At 47.0% G+C, this 20,108-nt stretch overlaps 1 protein-coding gene across 2 annotated transcripts in view; it reads left to right on the top strand.

Moving 5' to 3' along the window:
- POLR1A (RNA polymerase I subunit A) overlaps window positions 1-20,108 on the top strand; it is a 68,373-nt gene that overhangs the window by 28,963 nt on the left and 19,302 nt on the right. For both annotated transcript variants that reach the window (XM_079792431.1, XM_079792430.1), the window contains exons 14-21: window positions 4,408-4,599; window positions 11,776-11,925; window positions 12,981-13,164; window positions 14,557-14,639; window positions 14,752-14,910; window positions 16,637-16,735; window positions 17,927-18,079; window positions 19,446-19,528. In XM_079792431.1, coding sequence (XP_079648557.1) covers window positions 4,408-4,599; window positions 11,776-11,925; window positions 12,981-13,164; window positions 14,557-14,639; window positions 14,752-14,910; window positions 16,637-16,735; window positions 17,927-18,079; window positions 19,446-19,528 — 1,103 coding nt within the window. The remainder of the gene's footprint in view (window positions 1-4,407; window positions 4,600-11,775; window positions 11,926-12,980; window positions 13,165-14,556; window positions 14,640-14,751; window positions 14,911-16,636; window positions 16,736-17,926; window positions 18,080-19,445; window positions 19,529-20,108) is intronic.

Below are 20,108 nucleotides of genomic sequence, written 5' to 3'. Positions count from 1 at the left end.
TTCTTGTGATCCTCTAGTCTGCTGTTGGATCTCTGTATATTATTTTTTATTTCAGTCAGTGTATGCTTAATTTCTAGTTGGTCCTTTTTCATATCCTTGAGGGTCTCACTAAATTTATCAGCCTTTTCTAGAAAATTCTTGAAAAACCTTATAACCGTGGTTTTGAACTCTATATCCAGGTGTTCGCTTTCCTCCATTTCTTTCATTTGTGACCTTCTGTATGTCTTCTTTGGAGAAGTGTCTATTCAGGTCCTCTGCCCATTTTCTAATTGGATTGTTTGGTGTTTTGGTGTTGAGTTGTCTGAGTTCTTTATAATTTTAGAAATTAACCTCTTCTCAGATGTATCATTGATGGATATGTTCTGCCATTCAGTGGATTGTCTTTTTGTTTTGTCCATGATTTCCTTTGTGCAAAACTTTTTAGTTTGATGTAGTCCCATTTGTTTATTTTTGTTTGTTTGTTGTCCTTGCTCAAGGAGACATATCAGAAAAATTATTGCTAAGAAATGTCAGAATTTACTAACTATGTTTTCTTCTAGGAATTTTATGGTTTTGAGCCTTACATTCAAGTCTTTAATCCATTTTGAGTTGATTCTTATATATGGTGTAAGAAAGTGGTCTAATTTCATTGTTTTTCATGTATCTGTCCAATTTTCCCAACACCATTTATTTAATATACTATCTTAACTCCATTGTATATTCTTGTCTACTTTGTCATAGATTAATTCACCATATAGCTGGTTTATTTCTGGACTCTTTATTCTGTTCATTTGATCTGTGTGTCTTTTTTTTCAATGGTAGTATCATGTGGTTTTGATTACTATGGCCTTCTAGTATAGTTTGCACAGATAGCATAATACCTCGAACTTCATTTTTCTTTCTCCATATTGCTATGGCTATTTGGGCTCTTTATGGGTCCATATAAATTTTAGGATTATTTGTTCTAGCTCTGTGAAAAATGCCATTGATATTTTGATAGGGATTGCATTGAATCTATAGATGCTCTGATGTTAATTCTTTCTATCCATGAACATGGTATATGCTTCCATTTATTGGTATATTCTTCAATTTCTTTCTTCAGTGTCTTACAGTTTTCTGAGTACAGGCCCTTGGTTAAATTTATTCCTAGGTATTTTATCTTTTTGATGCAATTGTAGATGGGATTGTTTTCTTAGTTTCCATTTCTGATAGTTCAGTATTGGTGTATAAAAATGCAAACAATTTCTGAATGTTTTTATATCCTGCTACTGTACTGAATTAACTTAACAGTTCTAGTAGTTTCTTGGTGGCATCTTTAGGGTTCTCTATGTATAATACCATGTTGTCTGCAAATAATGACAATTTTACTTCTCCCTTTCCAATTTGGATGCTTTTTATATCTTTTTCTTGTCTAATTGCTATGGCTGCTACTTTTAGTACTATGTTGATTAGGAGTGGTGAAAGTGGACATCCCTTCTTGTTCCTAATCTTAAGAAAAACACTTCTATCTTTTCCCTGTTGAGTATGATGTTAGCTGTGAGTTTGTTACATGTGGTCTTTATTATGTTGTAAAATCACTATAGTTTTTACTCACTCCCTTCATGCTTGTGTTTTTGTCATTATTTTTTACTAGTTTTTTTTTTGTGTGTTTATCCCTTAATTTATGTTGTAAGTATCCATGCTCTTCCTACTTTTGTCTTTTAACCTTTGTAATAGCTTTATAATTGGCTTAATAAATTAACCAACATAGTTGGTTTAACAAAATAGTGAAAAATTCTAGGGAATGATCTGAGGATTTGCTTCACTTTTAGTCAGTATCTTTTGTTTTAGGTAAAGAGTTTTTAATTTTTGATACATTTCATTAAGTCCTTAGTGTTAATGCCAAGAGGTGGAATCCTTATTTTTACTAATGGTTATAAAAATGCAGCATGTATTGAAGTATTTTGGTGGCAGTGTCCTAAGAGAACAAGAAGTGGTTTTGTTAAACTAGGAGAGCCATATATTTTTTAATGTTTTTGGTATATCTTTCTTTGCCTTCATTTCTCTTTGTTCATGTTTCCATTCCTTTTACATTTCCAGGTACTCTTCCTTAACTAAACATAATACACAATTAAAGTAAATTTTTTGTTTGTTTGTAAGTATATATAATAGAGTTGTGTACTGTCTGTTTACTTAAAATGAGTGGGACTTTATTTCTTTTCAGAAAATAGTTAAACTTTTTATTTATGTTTCTCTTTGTGAAGTAACTTTTTTCTTTCTTAAATTTATTGAGGGCCAGTGCTTTGTGGAAATTATTTTTAACAGGGCTTGAGAATAGTTTTCCGACTTCTACTTAGTCAGCTAGAAGATTCAAGTCATAGAAAACCCTAATTCTCTGAGCATCCTGACCAAAGACATTACTTGTAATGTCATTTTGCTGTGATATTAAATGTAATAGGATAGCTACAATTATCTGGGTTTTTTATTTAGAGATGGTCTTTTGATCCTAAGCAGGAGTTAGGAAATCCAGAATCATAAGTTGACCCTTAGTCAATTGCTTTAATCAGCATTCCTTCCTAGAACTCATGATTATTGCATTGAAAACAATTTAATCATTAAGGTAATTTTCTAGTCATGTAGAAATCTGGACAGAGAGAGGAGAAGGCATGGAATGGATCACATAACCTGTAATTATGTTCTTTAAAGGAAGAAAACAAAAGGAAAAACCTTTATCTGCCTCCAAAGATTATGGGATGAGTCAAATGTGTAATATTGGTTTGGGTTTTCCCCCAAGCAAAATAAAATCATGTCTTTGGAACAAGATACAGAGTATATATTTTTTAATCTTCACCTGAGGATATGTTTATTGATTTTAGAGAGAGGAAGGGGGAGAGAGAGAGAGAGAGAGAGAGAGAGAGAGAGAGAGAGAGAGAGAGAGAAACATCGATGTGAGAGAAACATCCATCAGTTGTGCCCCCCCATACGCGTCCCAACCAGGGACCGAGCCCGCAACCTTTTGGTGTAAGGACAACGGTCTAAGCAACTGAGCTATCCGGCCAGGGCCAGGGTATAATTTTTGTTGAAGTTGGAAGAGCTATTTGCTCTATCTGATCTTGCCTAGATTGACAGCATTTATCCATCCATTTGTAATAATTAACTTTAAATTTACATAGAGCCATTGTCCCCGTACTTAGACTATTTTACAAGTACCCTTTTTAGCTTTTGAATTAGTACTTGTGGTTTAATTTCGGATGCTTCTCCAAGGCTGCATTTGTGAGTCCTTTAGCCCTAGTTATGAAATATGGCCATAATATTGGGTCATATTTGGCAAATAATCAAATGCTAACCATCTTCAGGGTTTTTTCCAAGTTCCCATAAACATTGAAAAGTTTGCAAAAACTGCTTCTGAAAGAATGTCAGTGAGCACAGCTATTCTTACTTGAGTGTGCCTTACGTTGCCGTGAACACAGACCTGCAGAGAGGGTTCAGGAGGCTAAGGATCAGAAACCCTGTGGCAAGAGCCCAAGGAGATGAATGCACCCACCAAACCCGGGGCTTTTATGAAAGCCCTTGTTGGACATCTGGTGGAAAACAGCCTTTTTACGGGCCCACCGTGAACACGGGCTGCATTGCAAACACACTCACAAGGGACGTTCTTTCCTTCGTCAAGCATGTCAGGGCCCTCCCATGACCCTCTCAGGCGCCTCTGTCTTAACCCCTGCCCCCTGCACTGCTGACGCTTCGTCACTCTCAGGCCTCGCTGTAATGCTGCCCCTCAGAGAGACCACTCCTGACGATCCCCCTACCTCAGATCTGTTTGATGATCCGCTCTGTTATTTTCCTCCATATCATTTAAAACTCTTTGTGCCAATGTATTTATCCAAACATCTGCTTACTGCCCAGCTCTTCCTCCTCTTAAAGGATTGTGCCTGTTTGGTCCATAGAAGTAGATTGAAGTTCTAACCAAGTGATTAGACCTCCCAGTAAGCTCTCAATAACTATTTGTTGAATGGATGACCAATTTAGAGGAGAACCAGGCCAGAAATGTGTGAAAAATACTAAAGCATAAAACCAAAATATAAAAACAAGAACATAGCTAACAGCAGCCAGACCAAATTTGTGCATAAATGCCAAAAATATTCTGGAGTAACTAGAACCAGATGGGATTATGGCAGAAAGGCTTGGGGAAATGGATGGTTTTGACGCAGTTTTGATATAGAACTGTGGGCAATGGCAAAGGTGGAAGGTAGCCCTGGTCACGTGCTCTGGGCGGCAGTTTGCCAAAATGAGAGGCCTCAGCACCTGCCTCCTGAGGCTGTGGGAAAAGACAACATGAGGCCATGAGATAGGGTTGTTGCTAGGAGGCGGCCTCCAAGCAGATGATTAGGAATTAGAATGTGACTTAAACTTTATTCTTGTTCTTCTTCCCATTTCTGTTTTGATTTGTAGGATGGCCAGCCGTTGGCAGGATTGATCCAAGATCACATGATTGCCGGTGCAAATATGACCACTCGAGGTTGCTTTTTCACCCGGGAGCAGTACATGGAACTGGTATACCGAGGACTTACTGACAAAGTGGGACGCGTGAAGCTCTTTGCTCCTGCGATCCTGAAGCCTCTTCCACTGTGGACAGGAAAGCAGGTAATTGGGAGAAAACAGCCAGAGTATACAGTATATCGGAAGGCAACCGGCCACTCCTATATAAGGCTTCATTCCCAGAGGAGCCCAGCCAGGGACAGACAAAAAACAAATCAGACAACAGTGTGACTTTCTCTTTGAGAGGCTCTTGGGTCATAAAAAATATGTATGTGCTTCTGCTGTTTCAGTGGAGTCGTAGGCTGCGTGGTTTCTGTCCTTTGCTTCTAACTTAAACGTGATGTCCTTGTAGTCCAAATAGCTGGTTATAGGCAGTGGTGTTGGCGGTAGCATTAGTAGTAGTTGTTGGGAGGGGCTGAGTGCTTTGCTGAGTGCTTTAGCTATGTTATCTTACTTAGTCCTCACAACCAACTCTCTCTCCCTCTTCCTTCCTCTCTGAAATCAATAAAAATATTTTTTAAAAATGTGTATGTGCTTCTGCTATTGGTAATGCCTCACAACCAAGTAAAGATTATCCCAGGAATGTGAGGTTGGTTTAACAACGAAAAACCAGTCAAATATGAGGTCCACAGACTTAAAGGACTGAAGAGCAGAGACTTTTTAAATCATCCACCTGAAATCCTTTGTTTAGACTAAACTTTTTATTTCTCTAGTACATACATATAGGGATACTATTCAGGTTATCTTTTTTGTTGTTAATCCTCATTCGAGGATGTTTTTTCCATTGATTTTTCAGACAGTGGAAGGGAGGAAGGAAGAGAGGAAGAGAGAAAGAGAGACAGAGAGAGAGAAACATCAATGTGAGAGAGACACATCGCCTGGTTGCCTCTCGCACGTGCCCGACTGGTACTAGGGATGGAACCTGCAACCCAGGAACATGCCCTTGAAAGGGAATCGAATCAGTGACCTTTCGGTGCATGGGCCTTTGCTCTAACCATTGAGCACACCGGCCAGGGCAGGTCATCTTATTTCTTGAATGAGCTTTAATACTTTGTTTTCTCAAGGATTTTGTCCATTTTAAATAAGTTGTTGAATTTATAGATATAAAGTTATTCATAATATTCCTTTGTCATCCTTTTCTATCTATACAATCTGTAGGTGGGCCACCTTTCTCATTCCTGATATTGGTAATTTATGTCTTCTCTCTCTTTTTTCCTGATCAATTTGCCTAGGGTTTATTGGTTTTATTACTCTCAAAAAAGCAGCTTTCATAGACTTCTATTTTTCTGTTTCCTGTTTCATTGATTTCACTTTGAACTTTATTATTTCCTTTCGTTTTCATTGGGTTCTATTTGCTTTTCTTTTTCTAGTTACTTAAGGTTGAAGCTGACATCATTGTTTTGAGACTGTTTCCTTTTTTTAATTAATACTTTATGTATAAGTTTCCCCCCTAAGTTCGATTAATAACATCCTACAAATTATGATATGTTATATTTTCACTTATTTCAAAACTAGAAGCCCGGTGCACGAAATTCGTGCACGGTGGGGGGTTGTCCCTCAACCCAGCCTGTACCCTCTCCAATCTGGGACTCCTGGAGGGCTGTCCGACTGCCCGTTTAGGCCCGATCCTGGTGGGATCGGTCCTAAACGGGCAGTCGGACATCCCTCTCACAATCCAGGACTGCTGGCTCCCAACTGCTTGCCTGCCTGCCTTCCTGATTGCCCCTAACCGCTTCTGCCTGCCAGCCTGATCACCCCCTAACCACTCCGCTGCCAGCCTGGTTGATGCTTAACTGCTCCCCTGCCAGCCTGTTTGCCCCCAACTTCCCTCCTCTGCCAGCCTGGTCACCCCTAACTGCCCTCTCCTGCAGGGTTGATCACCTCCAATTGCCCTCCCTTGCAAGCCTGGTCCCTCTCAACTTCCCTCCCTTGCAGGTCGGGTGCCTCCCAACTGCCCTCCCCTGCTGGCCATCTTGTAGTGGCCATCTTGTGTCCACATGGGGGCAGGATCTTTGACCACATGGGGGCAGTTATATTGTGTGTTGCAGTGATGATCAATCTGTATATTACTCTTTTATTAGATAAGATAGAGGCCTGGTGCACGGGTGGGGGCCAGCTGGTTTGCCCTGAAGGGTGTCCCGGATCAGGGTGGGGTTCTCTTGGGGCGTGGGGTGGCCTGAGGGAGGGGCCTGTGGTGGTTTGCAAGCTGGCCACGCCCCCTGGCAACCTAAGCGGAGGCCCTGGTATCTGGGATTTATTTTCCTTCTACAATTGGAACTTTGTAGCCTGGAGCAGAGCCAAGCCTGCTGTTCCCTCCGGGGCGGCAGCCATCTCTGTGGCAGTTAATTCACTTTCTACAGTTGAAACTTTGTTGCCTTAAGCGGGTGGGCCCGGCCAGGGTGTGCTTTAAAGCTTTGCTTCCCCTGTTGCCACCGGCAACCCTGGCCTGCTCTCTCAAGCTCCATTCTGTTGCCATTTGTTTGAATTTGTTTACCTTCTATAATTGAAACTTTGTAGCTTGAGTGGAGGCTTAGGCCTGCAACGGCTATGGAAAGCTTGGCTTGCTCTGTTACCTGGTAAACCTTGCTCTCTGTGGCTGTAGCCATCTTGGTTTGGGTTAATTTGCATACTCACCCTGATTGGCTGGTGGGCGTGACTTGGCTGGTGGGCGTGGCTTGGCTGGTGGGCGTGGCTTATGTAGCGGAGTGATGGTTAATTTGCATATTACCATTTTATTAGAGAAGATACTTTCAAATTTCCCTTTTTTAAAACACATGAGTTATTTAGAAGTCCATTATTTAGTTTCCAAATATTGAGAGATTTTCCATATATATTTGTTACAGATTTACTGTGTAAGTATTTTGTGGCAAAGAATATACCTTGGATGACTTGAATTTCTTTAAAATTACTGAGATTTGTTTTGTGGCTTCAATTATGGGCTGTCTTGGTAAATGTTCGGTGTGCCCTTAAAAATAATGTATAATCTGTTGTTGGATGGACTGTTCTGTAAATGTCAGTTGGGTTCAGTTGATAGGTAGTTCAAGTCTACTCTATCCTTGCTGATCACTGTCCTTCATTACCTGCTGTCCGTTGTCTTGAAAATCATTGTTTCATATTCTTGTCTGCTTTTGTTGATATTTCTGGTGGGAGAGTAATCAGGTCAGCATTGCTACATCCTGGCCAGAATGGAAGTCAATTTAACCGAATACCACAGGCAGTTCTGCAGTTTGATTAAAATCTATAACATGGATAGTTTAGTTCAAGGAGTTGATAAGCTTTTTCTGTAAAACCAGATAGCAAATTATTTTAGGCTTTGCTGGCCACACAATCCCTGTTACAACTACTTAGCTCTGCCATTATAACATGAAAACAGCCATAAACAACACATAAATAAATGAGCATAGCTTTTCTCCAATCTAACTTTATTTACACATAGAGGTGGTGGGCCAGATTTGGCCTGCAGGCTCTAGTTTGCCTACTCCTGATTTAGTTAGTTGGCCATATGTATTTGTCCACTTTATTCCTATTTATATGTCTTTAGTTTATAAACTATCTCAAGTTGTCTTGGAAGTGAATGTATTATAAGTCTTAAGTAATTTAATGCCCAGAATGTATTAGAATTATTTTTAAACATAAGCAGTGTGTTCAAAATAAAACCAAATAGTGGACAAAGGATATATGGGGTGGGAAAAAGTAGGTTAATAATAAAAATAAATAATACAATAATTAAATAATAAAAAGAGTAAACTGTGTATTGTAGACTCACAACTGTAAACCTGCTTTCGCCTACCCTTGTTACCTAGAGCCTTAAATATGTTTGTTCCCTTCGATCTGGAAGCCTCGCTTCTGGAAACAAGTGGAAATGTTGAAAGGCTACTTGAAAAGCATTCCATAACACTCTGGGTTATAGTGGTAAGCCTAAAGCAGGGGTCCTCAAACTTTTTAATCAGGGGGCCAGTTCACTGTCCTTCAGACTGTTGGAAGGCTGGACTATAGTTTAAAAAAAACTATGAACAAATTCCTATGCACACTGCACATATCTTATTTTGAAGTAAACAAACAAAACGGCAAAAACACCCGCATGTGGCCCGTGGGCCGTAGTTTGAGGACGCCTGGCCTAGATACTTAAGATTGGAGCTAAGTAAATTGTGGAACATTCATTTATTAATATATTGTAGCCCTTGCCGGTTTGGCTCAGTGGATAGAGCATCGACTTGCGGACTGAAGGGTCCCTGGTTCAGTTCTGCTCAAGGGCACGTACCTCGGTTGCAGGCTCCTCCCCAGCCCGGGCCCTGGTCAGGGCTCGTGCAGGAGGCAACCAATCGCTGAGTTTCTCTCACATCAATATTTCTCTCAGTCCTTCCCTTTCTCTTCCACTCACTCTAAAAATCAATGGGAAAATATCCTCTGGTGAGGATTTTAAAAAAAAGTTATTGTATAGTTGTTAAAAATAGTGGATTCCCAGTCGGGGCACGTGCCTGGGTTGTGGGCTTGATCCCCGGTAGGGGGCATGCAGGAGGCAGCCAATCGATGTTTCTCTCTCCAAAAATCAATTTAAAAAAATCTTTATAATTAATTAATTAACAAATAAAAGATGCTGTTGCCAGTTGCCTGCTCCCCCCCCCCCCGCCCCCGCTCCTGGTGCACGCGCATGAAAAGGCAGCTGCTCTCCTATCTGCCCCAACTCCGTTGTGCACTGTGAACGAGGCTACTTTGTGGGACCTGGCATGGGAACACTAAGAGCTGTTGATGCCAGCTGATGGCTCCCAGCCCCTCCTCAGCCCTCTGGGCCTGTTCCACCAGCCTGCCTGCCCCCTGCCTACTACATCTTTGGGAAGGTTTGCTTTGGGAATGTATTAGCATATGGTTGTCCACTAGGTTCATCTGATCTCACTTGGATTCTCTATGGAGCAGTTGCTTGAGAAATTGCCCCTCCTGGCCTCCTGTTAGCAGCCACTTGCTGAGTGGATGGCCACACTGATGGGCCAGTTGGGGCAGCGGACAGACCCCCTGCCTTTTAGTGGCCATGACTAATCCTAGTCACGTAAATTTATTTCTTGTGTCAGCTCTGTAACAGCTTATTGTGGGGAAGCTGTCAGGTTGCCGCGCAGTCTCCTAATGACTGTGTCATGCGCTGTGCCTCACAGGGACTCCCACCAGGCCGCTTTAATAACCGCTTCTAAAATACTGGTCTGTCTTGTCAGTGTCATGTAGGAGGCTTATCTCTATGGCATTTATTTAGCTTCAGGGTCTAGACCAGGAATGTATTTGGATCAAGTGATCCTGTTAAAAGTTAAAGCAGAGCATGTCACCCCTGTGATCAGAACCTCCCACATCACTTTCCTTCTCATCACACGAAAGCCTCAGCCTGAAACGCAGGAGCTGCCCGCTGCGCGGCTCCCTTCCTCCACCGCACCGTGCGGGGCCTTCTCTGCCCATCTCACTTAAAACCCCAAATACGCCTGTGCTGCTCTGGGCCCTTCCTGCTCTATTTCCTCCAAAGCATGGGTGCCCCTCAGGAGAGAGGCTCCTCTGAAGGCAGAGACCATATTTTATTTACGTTCTTCCCAGCACCTGGCTCATAGGAAGTACTCAGGGTGTAATTACTGCCGGAATGACTGGGCCTTATCTGTGCTCTCCAGATAAGCAAAGCTAGGGGTGAGGGAGCGTGGCCACTTCCCCGCAGCACACGGCCGGCCGTGATGGGCGGGCACTGGAACACCTTGTCCCCGAAGCTTCCCTGCAGTCTGCTTCTCACTCAGACCCCTCGGGCCTCTTCAGCGAAGCCCGCAGAGGAACAGCTCTCAGTTCTTCATCTTCGCATCCTTTCCCTTTGACCAGGAAGTCAGAGCTTTCTGTGGGAGGACATTATTTTTTTTCTCAGTTAGTTTACATTCAATATTATTCTCTACTAGTTTCATATGTTATAGCATAGATAATCATGAGCTCTACAGAGTAGTACCCCCAATATTTCTAGTACCCACTGGTCCCATACATAGTTATTACAGTATTATTGACTGTACTAGAGGCCCAGTGCACAAATTTGTGCATGGGTTCCTCAGTCCAACAGCGCCTGCAGCTCCTACCTGCCGCTCCCGCTAATCCTGGCCCCACAGTGCCTGCCGCGGGCTGGCGCCCAATCAGTCGCGATCAATTGGGAGAGACTCGAGCAGCCACAGCAGCACTCGCCAGCCATGAGCCCTGCGTCTGGCACCCTCCCAAGGGGAGTGGCCTGCAGGATCGGACTGAAACTGGCTCTCTGACATCCCCTGATTGCAAGAGGGCGCAGGCCAGGCTGAGGGACCCCACCGGTGCATAATCAGGCCTGGGAGGGACTGTGAGAGGCCTCCAGGGTGTATCTGGTCCATCTCGCTCAGTCCTGATCAGCTGGACCCCAGGAGCAAGCTAACCTACCAGTTGGAGCATCTGCCCCCTGATGGTCAGTGTACGTCATAGTGAGCGGTTGAGCAGCCTTAGCATATCATTAGCATATTATGCTTTGATTGGTTGTTCGGTTGTTCTGCCATTAGGTCTATTTGCATATTGCCCTTTTATTATATAGGATTCCCTATGCTATGCTTTGCCTCCCTGTGACTATTCTGTAACCACCAATCTGTATTTCTTAATCCCGTCACCTTTCTCACCCAGGCCTCCCACTCTCTCCCCTCTGCCAACTGTCAGTCTGATCTCTGTATCTGTTCATCTGTTTTGCTTGTTTGTTTCCTTTGTTCCGTGGGAGGGCACATTGACTATGTGTAATAATAGCCGTGGATTTGGATGAGGCCTGGAGACAGGGAAGAATGTTCTTCAGCCTCTGCCTCGTCCTGGCACTGGCGGCCGCGGACCACCTCCTCCTGGCAGGGGCAGCGTCGTGAGCCCACCTCCTCTCTCGGCCCTGCTGTCTCTGTTTTTACCACACACTCGAATCTTTGTACTGTGACCCCACAGCAGTTGACTGCTTTTCTCCTTCCTCTGGCCTGTTCAGGAACTGGATATGTTTTTTCAGGTCTGGGGGATTGTTCACTTTAACAGCAATTATTTTAGGGACTAAGAGTCCCAATGAAGTCCTTAGTGGCGTGTGTATGTTTCCGCCCCTGAGCTCCCTCCTAAATCACGTAAGTAGAACAGTGAGCCCTGAGATCCACTGGTCCCACAGAGCTGGAACCGTTGTTGCCCTTGCTTTACCTACAGGCCACTAGAGTGGACCTGCCTGGCTCTTCAGGATGAACAGGGACAGGAAGTCCTAAGGGAACTCTCATCTTTCCTTCCTTTCCTTTACAGGTTGTGTCCACGCTGCTCATAAACATAATCCCTGAGGAGCACAGCCCACTGAACTTATCCGGAAAGGCCAAGATCGGTGGGAAAGCCTGGGTGAAGGAGTCTCCTCGGCCCGTGCCTGGCTTTAACCCCGACTCCATGTGCGAGTCCCAGGTATGGCTGCCCAGCCGCTTCCATTGGAGATTGCGAGTCCTGGGTTTAGGCACATGGATTTAAAACAGGCACAGAGAGAGAGACACACATGCGCAGAAGGAGGCATTGTAGCTCATAAGAGAGAGTTGTGCCCAAGTTGGTGTCAGCTTTGGTTTTAGAGAGGTTCAGAGTTGATTGCTAGCGTTGGCCCTCAGCGTGGAACTGGCAGCCAGCTGGGGAAGCTTCTTCGGCAGGAGGCCTGGGACCTGACTGCAAAGCCTGCAGATGCAGAGCCTGAGTTTTCCCTGGAGACCCCGAGTGGCTGAGATCGTGGGGCTGCGGTGAGGTTCACTCCTCCCAGCTTCGTGCCTCGGGAACAGGCCTCAGGGAGGCAATCCAGGACAGTCAAAGCGGCACCGCGCTGCCGCCAGAGCGGAGATTTCCGAGGCCTCTGCGTGTTCTTGGTGGGGAGTATCCCCAAGCCCCGCTCACACTGCTTTGTCACCGGGTCCAACACAGTCCATTAGAGCTGAAGCTGCCGCTCTTCCTTTATAGAGCCCATGCTTAAGGCATGCGGCATTTTGCAACCAGAATCCTCCTTTTAGTTAGCTTCTAATTCATTAGCCCCACTTGGTGAGAGTACAAATCCAGGCCTTCCAGGACGTTGGAAAAGTTATGTTGTTCTTACTCTCAGGGCATGGGGAGGGGAGTACCTTGGTCACGGTCATGGTTATGAAGTTTATACCAAATGTTCTCATTTCCAGTCACAAAGTCATTGTAAGGGTCCCTGACCTCGAGTCAGTGTGGGCGGGGTGGGCATGGGAGGACTTCTGAACACACTGACACATGTCTGTGTGTGCTGCGGTCCCGGAGGGACTTACTTTAATGTCTGCATGTGCCCACCTCCTTTATTAAAAAAAAAAAAAAAAATCGCCTACCTCCTTCCGTCAAGGACTTGAGGCAAGTTACGGTGAAGGGAAGGGTATGGTAAGGTCCCTAAAGCATGGAGTGAAGGGGAGGGGTGGCTCGCGCTGGAGGCGGCACCTCGTCTCAGGTCGTGGCCGTGCCCTCTGCAGGTGATCATCAGGGAAGGGGAGCTGCTGTGCGGGGTGCTGGACAAAGCGCACTACGGGAGCTCTGCCTACGGCCTGGTGCACTGCTGCTATGAGATCTACGGCGGGGAGACCAGTGGCAAGGTTCTCACCTGCCTGGCCCGCCTCTTCACCGCCTACCTGCAGCTCTACAGAGGCTTCACCTTGGGTGAGTGCTGCGGGGCGGCTCCTGGGGCCCCTCCCGGCTCTGCTAGCAGCCTCCAGCCTCTGGGGCAGTGGCCAAGCTGCCTCTACAAGGACGTCCTCCCTTGCAGCCTTGCATCTCGTCAGTGCTTCCTGCCCCTCCCCCATAGCCAGTGATTCTTCACCATCAACCTCATAGTGACCGCTCTGTCTCGTTCTCCACGCCATCCTTTACAGTTTTCAGTCCCTCAGTCTGATTTTTCACACTCACACGCACCTCCATTCTTTCAGAATTCCCTGGGCACCATGCTCTGCAAAGGGTGCTTAGCATATGGTAGAAAGAGAAACTGGCCCAAGTGCAAAGAGCATCCTGATGCCGCCAGGCTGAGAGGGAGCGTGGCCCAGCTGGACACAGAGCTCTGAGGGAAGGGCAGGCTAGAGATGGTGCCTTCACTCCAGCCCTCAGAGCCAGAGGGGTCAGGGAAGGGACAGTGGTGGCCTGGAGCTGACCCCATGGAAGGACCCACTGTTGTGGTTATGGCTTCCTCACAGAGGGAATATTTCTTTCCCCTTCCACGCACACATGTTCTGTAGAGCCCTCAAGCTTCCAGAACAGTGTGTTGGGATTCCAGATATTTTAGCCCAGCTTTTAATAGTGCAGCCATTGTTTCCTTCCCACTCAGATCTTGGCTGAGGGACTTTTGGCCCAGTAACACTCACAGATACAGATAGAAAATAGTTGATTGAAAAAGGAAGTAGAAAGACATCCTGCCTAAAGTGAGGAATTCCTCATCCCTGTGGAGCCGGAAAGACAGGCCTAACTAGTGACCCAGGCTTTCTTCCTGGACAGAACCTGTGGTGTGGTCCCTGTCACCCAGGCTTCCGTGTGTGTGTGTGTGTGTGTGTGTGTGTGTGTGTGTGTGTGTCTGCACACCCATCCTCACAGCTGCATGGATGGTCTCTGGAACACCCGACTTCTGGGAATCAGAGCCAGGATGTACTCTCCCTCCCTCTCTTCCTTCCCTAGCCTTGGTTTTTCATCCACAACCTCTTCACCCGTAGCCCATTCATGAAACATGCATTTATTGAGTTCAGGCAGTAGAGCTGTGCCTAAGAGCACAGGTTTGGACTCGGGCCTGGGTTTGCTTTTTACCTGTGTGACCTTGGGCAGGTAGCTCGAGTCTGAGCCTTAGTTGTGACATGTGTAACATGGAGATTGTAATGCGTGGCCCTGCACTTGCTGACGGGATGGGAAGCACTTAGGAGAGCGAAGCAGTCTTGTAAGGATGTTAGGTGACTGTTATGCAGGTGCTTCCTGGGTATGTGACACTGTGCTCCATGCCCTGACCTCACTGAGTTGACGTCCTGCTGAGAAGCCAGGCCCCGTGCCACCTGAGCTTTCTGTCTCACTTCACAGGCGTGGAAGACATTTTGGTGAAGCCACAGGCGGATATCAAGAGACATAGGATCATTGACGAGTCTACCCACTGCGGGCCCCGGGTGAGGAGGGCTGGGAGGCTGGGCCTGCCGAGGGGTCAGCTCTCCGACAGAGTGAAACCCACACCTTCCTCACTTGGCTGCTGCCTCCGACGTGTCCCTTTTCTCATTCCAGGCCGTCAGGTCTGCATTAAACCTGCCAGAAGCCGCGCCATATGATGAGGTCCGAGGGAGATGGCAGGATGCCCATCTGGGCCAAGACCAGAGAGATTTTAACATGATCGATCTGAAGTTCAAGGAGGAAGTGAACCATTACAGTAATGAGATTAACAAGGTTAGTCTGGCAGTGAGCACACTTATCCCCACCATTTTAATGCTGGTTTTTAAAAAAATTACATTTTGATTTTCACTCGGGGCCCTTTAGAGCAATTTGGCTATTTAGCAGCTGACTTGTTGAGATGTGAGGTGGGATGTGCAAAAGTCATCGCTTTGAGGAGCCAAGGGCTTCATTCCCTCACCCAGTCAGGGTCTGGGAAGAAAGGTCTTTGCTGAATGCTGAGCGGGAATGCTCTGCACTTTTTTTTGTTTGCTTTGTTTATTATTTTATTTTTCCCATCACCATTCCCTCTATGCCCTCTTCCACCTTCACCCTCTCCTCCCCTCCCTGCCTCCATCCCCTGTGCACTTTTTTTAAATGTTTGTGTTTTGGGATTAACTGCATTAAAAGGGACTGAAGACAAGGGCAGTTTCCGATGGTGCCACAGCCAGTGGAGGAGTAGATTGAGGGACCAAAAACACCATTGCTGCTTGTATATTGGGGCCAGAGCTGAAGGCCTGGTTTAAACCCTAGCTCTGCCCTACCCTTGCTGTGCGACCTCAGGCAGGTGGTGGAACCAGTCTGTGTTTTGGTTTCCACACCTGGAGGGAGGGATGCTAGAAGCACCAGCCTCACTGGGTTGCTGAGAGGGTTAAGGGCCTGACCTATGTAGTGCTCTTGGCATGGCAGGAACGCTGCGGAAGTCCCCCCAAATCCCTGTCTGCTCTTCACTAAGCCAGTTCCTGTGCAATTAAGAAAGGAGAGGGAAATCCCTGTACGAGCCAAGACCAGAGTCTGTTTCTCTCCATCCTCTGGTCCCAGAGCTGGGCTCCCAGTCCTGTGGCTGGAAGCGCCCTGCCTAACCCTCACCCTGCCTCCTGGGCCTCGAGGCCCAGCCTGAGAAGGAGAGGAAGAGGCAAGGCCAACACTCAATAGAAGTCCGTGTTTGAATGGCTTTCAGCAGCCCTCAGGCTCCCAAGAGCACAGACCTCTCATTCAGTACAGGTTTGTCCCTGAGAGGTTTTGTTCAGAGGAGCCTTCCCAGCTCCTCCCAGAGAGCCAGGAGGCGTGGCTTCCAGCGTTGCCTGGGAATGCGGGGGTGGGGGCATTGCGGGGCATCGTCCCAGTGGCATCTCTGTGTTGCTTCTTGTCCCTCCAGCTCACCTCTTCCCACTCCTGTCTCCCCTGTGGTGGACTGGGTCTCTGCAGCTCTAGGCAGAGGCTTCAGTAGACGCGGAGCTCCCTCCCAGTGTCTCCCTAGGTTCCACCCCGGGTGCTGCTCACTTGCCATAGCCCGGAGCCGAGGCAAGGCTCCCACATGGTGCTGGGGCAGCATGTTGGCAAATGTGAGTCCGACAGGGACATTGGTCAGCATTGCCAGGCCAAGTCCATGCTCTGCTGGGGGAATTCGCCAGGGCATAGCCTCAGATTTTATTTTTAACCAGCTTCTTGTTAGAATCACAGCTGCCTATGCTGGCCCCTACCTCTCCCTGTCAGCCACCGTTTGCCAGTGACGGGAACCTCGGGCGTCCTGACAAACCGTGTCAAGGGCAGCGCATGGGGCCGATGTTAGACTTTCAGAGCTTCTAGCGAGAGGGTTCATGCCAAATGGGACTTCTTGTCTCAGGTGGCGTTTGGTGCTTCTCTGAGTAAATAGTGTGTGTGTGTTGCTGCCACATTCTGAGTTGACCTCTGAGCCTGGGATTTCAGAAGGGTGTGCTCACTGGTGCATTTTAATCCGCAGGCATGCATGCCTTTTGGCCTTCACAGGCAGTTTCCAGAGAACAACTTGCAGATGATGGTGCAGTCCGGAGCCAAAGGTTCGACTGTGAACACCATGCAGGTGTGAGCACAGGGCTGGCTGCTTGGCCGAGGGTGCGGTATTCCCAGGAGGTAGTTTCTGATTTGTTTCTGATTTTAAAAGGATCCATTTCTATATAAAATGTGGCAAATACTGAAAAATATAAAAGCGCATAGAAGTCAGTAAAGGAACTTGCCACTGTTAGCAATAACATCGTGAACAAATATAGATGTAAGTATCCAGATATTACGTATAATACAGTAGATACTGTAAATTTACTCACTAGATTACTGTGTTACATATATTCACATTATATAGAAACACTGTGTGTGTATAATCTTAGCTGAGACCCTGCAGTTTTGCATGATCTGCTTTTTCCCATTTCGTATTATAAGTATTGTCCTAGAGCAGTGGTCGGCAAACTGAGGCTCGCGAGCCACATGCGGCTCTTTGGCCCCTTGAGTGTGGCTCTTCCACAAAATACCACGTGCGGGCAAGCACGTACAGTGTGATTGAAACTTTGTGGCCCATGCGCAGAAGTCGGTTTTCGGCTCTCAAAAGAAATTTCAATCGTTGTACTGTTGATATTTGGCTCTGTTGACTAATGAGTTTGCCGACCACTGTCCTAGAGGTTTCTAACCCTTCATTTGAGGCCCATTACCTCCTCAGATGACCTCAGTGCTATGGCACCTTCTCACAAATCGTAATTTTTAAAAAAATCTTGATGACCTTGAGAGGGTCTTAAGGACCATCTCATTGTTTGGTGGCTCAGAGCAATAGGAATGGGCTTAAAGCCTAAAGGCCATCAGGAAGTCCCTTTGATTAAAGTGAAAGCCAGACACAGTGTTCTCCCCAGCCCATCTCCCCACCCCCAAAGTATGGTCAGTATTATTCTCTTTTGGCCTTAAAATTTAAGGCTCACTGTAAGTTACTTTTTCCTGCAGGCCTCAGTTTCCCCATTAGGACCAGCACTTAGGTCCCTTCCAAGTAGAGCGTAATGATTCTTAAACATGACTTCTTTAATAGCCCATTTGACAAAACACCAAATGTGGAAACTCTCCCATCAGCCAACAAATTGGAAACAATTATTTTCTCAAAACACAAGTTTCCCTGGTTCATTTACAGATCTAGGTTGGCCTTTAAGAACTCAGTTTCCATGCAGCTTTTTTGAAGGGCAGGCCTCCCTCTCCTGCTAGGACGAAGCATTGCTTAACAGATGTTTCCTTTCCCCAGATCTCCTGCCTTCTGGGCCAGATTGAACTGGAAGGTCGGAGACCCCCACTGATGGCGTCTGGCAAGTCACTGCCTTGCTTTGAGCCTTACGAGTTCACCCCCAGGGCTGGCGGCTTCGTCACCGGCAGGTTCCTCACTGGCATCAAGCCTCCTGTATGTATTTTGGGTTTTCCTTTTGGTGTTTCTTCTCATTTCTCATCAGTGGTAGAAGGCCTTTGACTTTCCCCAACAACTTTGAGCAAGGACAATCAAGTATAAATACCAAGTGGATATTATCCCAAGCCATTTGGTGCTTACCCACTAGACCCTGTGGCCCACGCGGACCATAAGGACACAACCATCTCATGTCCACCATTGTGACACCAGAGCCTAGCACAGTGCCTGGCACAGGGTGGAGCTCAGTGTTTGCTGATAAATGAGAAGATGAATGACCAATCCCAGTTCTACCTTTTCCTGCTGTGCATCCCCCTTATCCAGTCTTACCTGCCCTTGAAGGTGACAGGGAAAGGGAGGCCCCACACCCCCACTGGGGTCTCTCCATTGCCAAAGGGACCTCATGGAGATTTATTTCCCAAAGCCCCCAGCAGAGCTTCCCACGGCTCCTCCTCCCATTGGGAAACTCACTAGCTGTCGCAAATGTCCAGTGTTCCTTGGACGACAACAGAATCTCCCCTAGGGGGAGGGTTTTCTCCTCAAACTTGTCAAACGCCTTTTTGAATATTGGCACCTTTTGTCCTCTGCCGAGTGCATTTCTGCAAGGATGACCCTTGTGGTCAGACAGCTAAGTCCAGGTTGTGAACAGGAGCGACCCTTTGTTTCAAGGCTGCCCGCTGCCCCAGGGCTCGTGCCTCGGCCCCAGTGGTCACCCCTGGCCTCTGGCACGGGATGGTGGATTGCCGACAGAGGCCAGAATTTTTAAAACTGGTTGTGACCCCGTAGTAAGTCATGAAACCACTGCAATAGATAGTGATGGCATTGCTTATGTAAAGAAACAACAGGATGATACAGAGAGCACAAGGGATGGGGTAGTTTCAGGAAGTTCTAGTTATATCTTTATGTGCATTTGTGGATGTGTGTGTGTGTGTGTGTGTGCGTGCGCCGCGCGCACTGATTACTGTTGTAAATGTATTTCTTACTGTGGGTTACAATCAAAGAGTTTGGAAAACACCCTTACCTCTGCTAACACTGTGGGAAGTGGAGTTCAGATGTGTGGGCTGCACCGGACAGTGATGAGGCACCAGTGCCTTTCTGTTGGGGAAATGGGTAGGGTGGATGCACACGTGCAGGCAGACACCTGGCCCCTGGAGCAGGACCTGTCACTTCTCATCCACGCTCCCTCTGCTCTCGGGCAGATAAGACAGCGGTCACCACAGGGGAGGGCAGAAGGCACTGGGCCATTGGAGCCGTCAAGGGCCCCAGGAGACGAGGCGGGGCTGCTGGAGGGTTGGCCTGAGCCGTCCTCCAGAAGCTCCCCGTCCTCACTGCCGTCTCTGGGGCCTGGGGCCCGCTTCTCCCGCAGGAGTTCTTCTTTCACTGCATGGCGGGGCGCGAGGGTCTGGTCGACACCGCTGTGAAAACCAGCCGCTCCGGCTACCTCCAAAGGTAACGCCCCTGCTCTGCACCGCTCGGTGGGCTCTGCGCCTGGCACCATTCACGTCAGTTCTTTCACATTTTCAGTGACAGTTCACTTGGAATTTCTTTGGATGGAAAAACATCTTTAAAATGCCCACGGTTATCCTGAGACAGAAAATAGCAGATATTCTTCCCCTTTTAAAGGATTAATAGCACACGAGCTCAGACAAAGGGCCCCTGCGTTCTGAGGGAAGTTACGGGTACGGAAAGGTCTCGGTGGTGATGGGCTGGTCCTCCGCCCCGGGAGGGCTCGGCAGTCCAGGACAGCCAAGGGGATGCCGGGCCCGGGTCCCTGCCTGTGCGTCTGTAATTGGAGTTCCTGTTGCTCCGGATGTAGGTGTCACTTAGGGGTCCCCAGCCTAGACCTACCTGTTTCTCTCATCTCTGGGAGGAAAGAAAACAAGTAGCCACTCTCCCGGGCCTGTTGAGCAGGTTGGGGGAATGAAGCTTCAGTCTGGACAAGGCCTGACTCCAGAGGGCCCGGCAGAGGGGGTGGCAGATGCCTGCGTCCAGCCTCCCTCTCCTGGGATGCAGCCAGGGTGGCTGTCCC

The sequence above is a fragment of the Cnephaeus nilssonii genome (genome assembly GCF_951640355.1).
Source record: "Cnephaeus nilssonii genome assembly, chromosome: 15".
In the NCBI taxonomy this organism is placed as follows: Eukaryota; Metazoa; Chordata; class Mammalia; order Chiroptera; family Vespertilionidae; genus Cnephaeus; species Cnephaeus nilssonii.
Note: the sequence above shows the minus strand (reverse complement) of the source record. Positions and strands in the feature narration are given on the sequence as shown.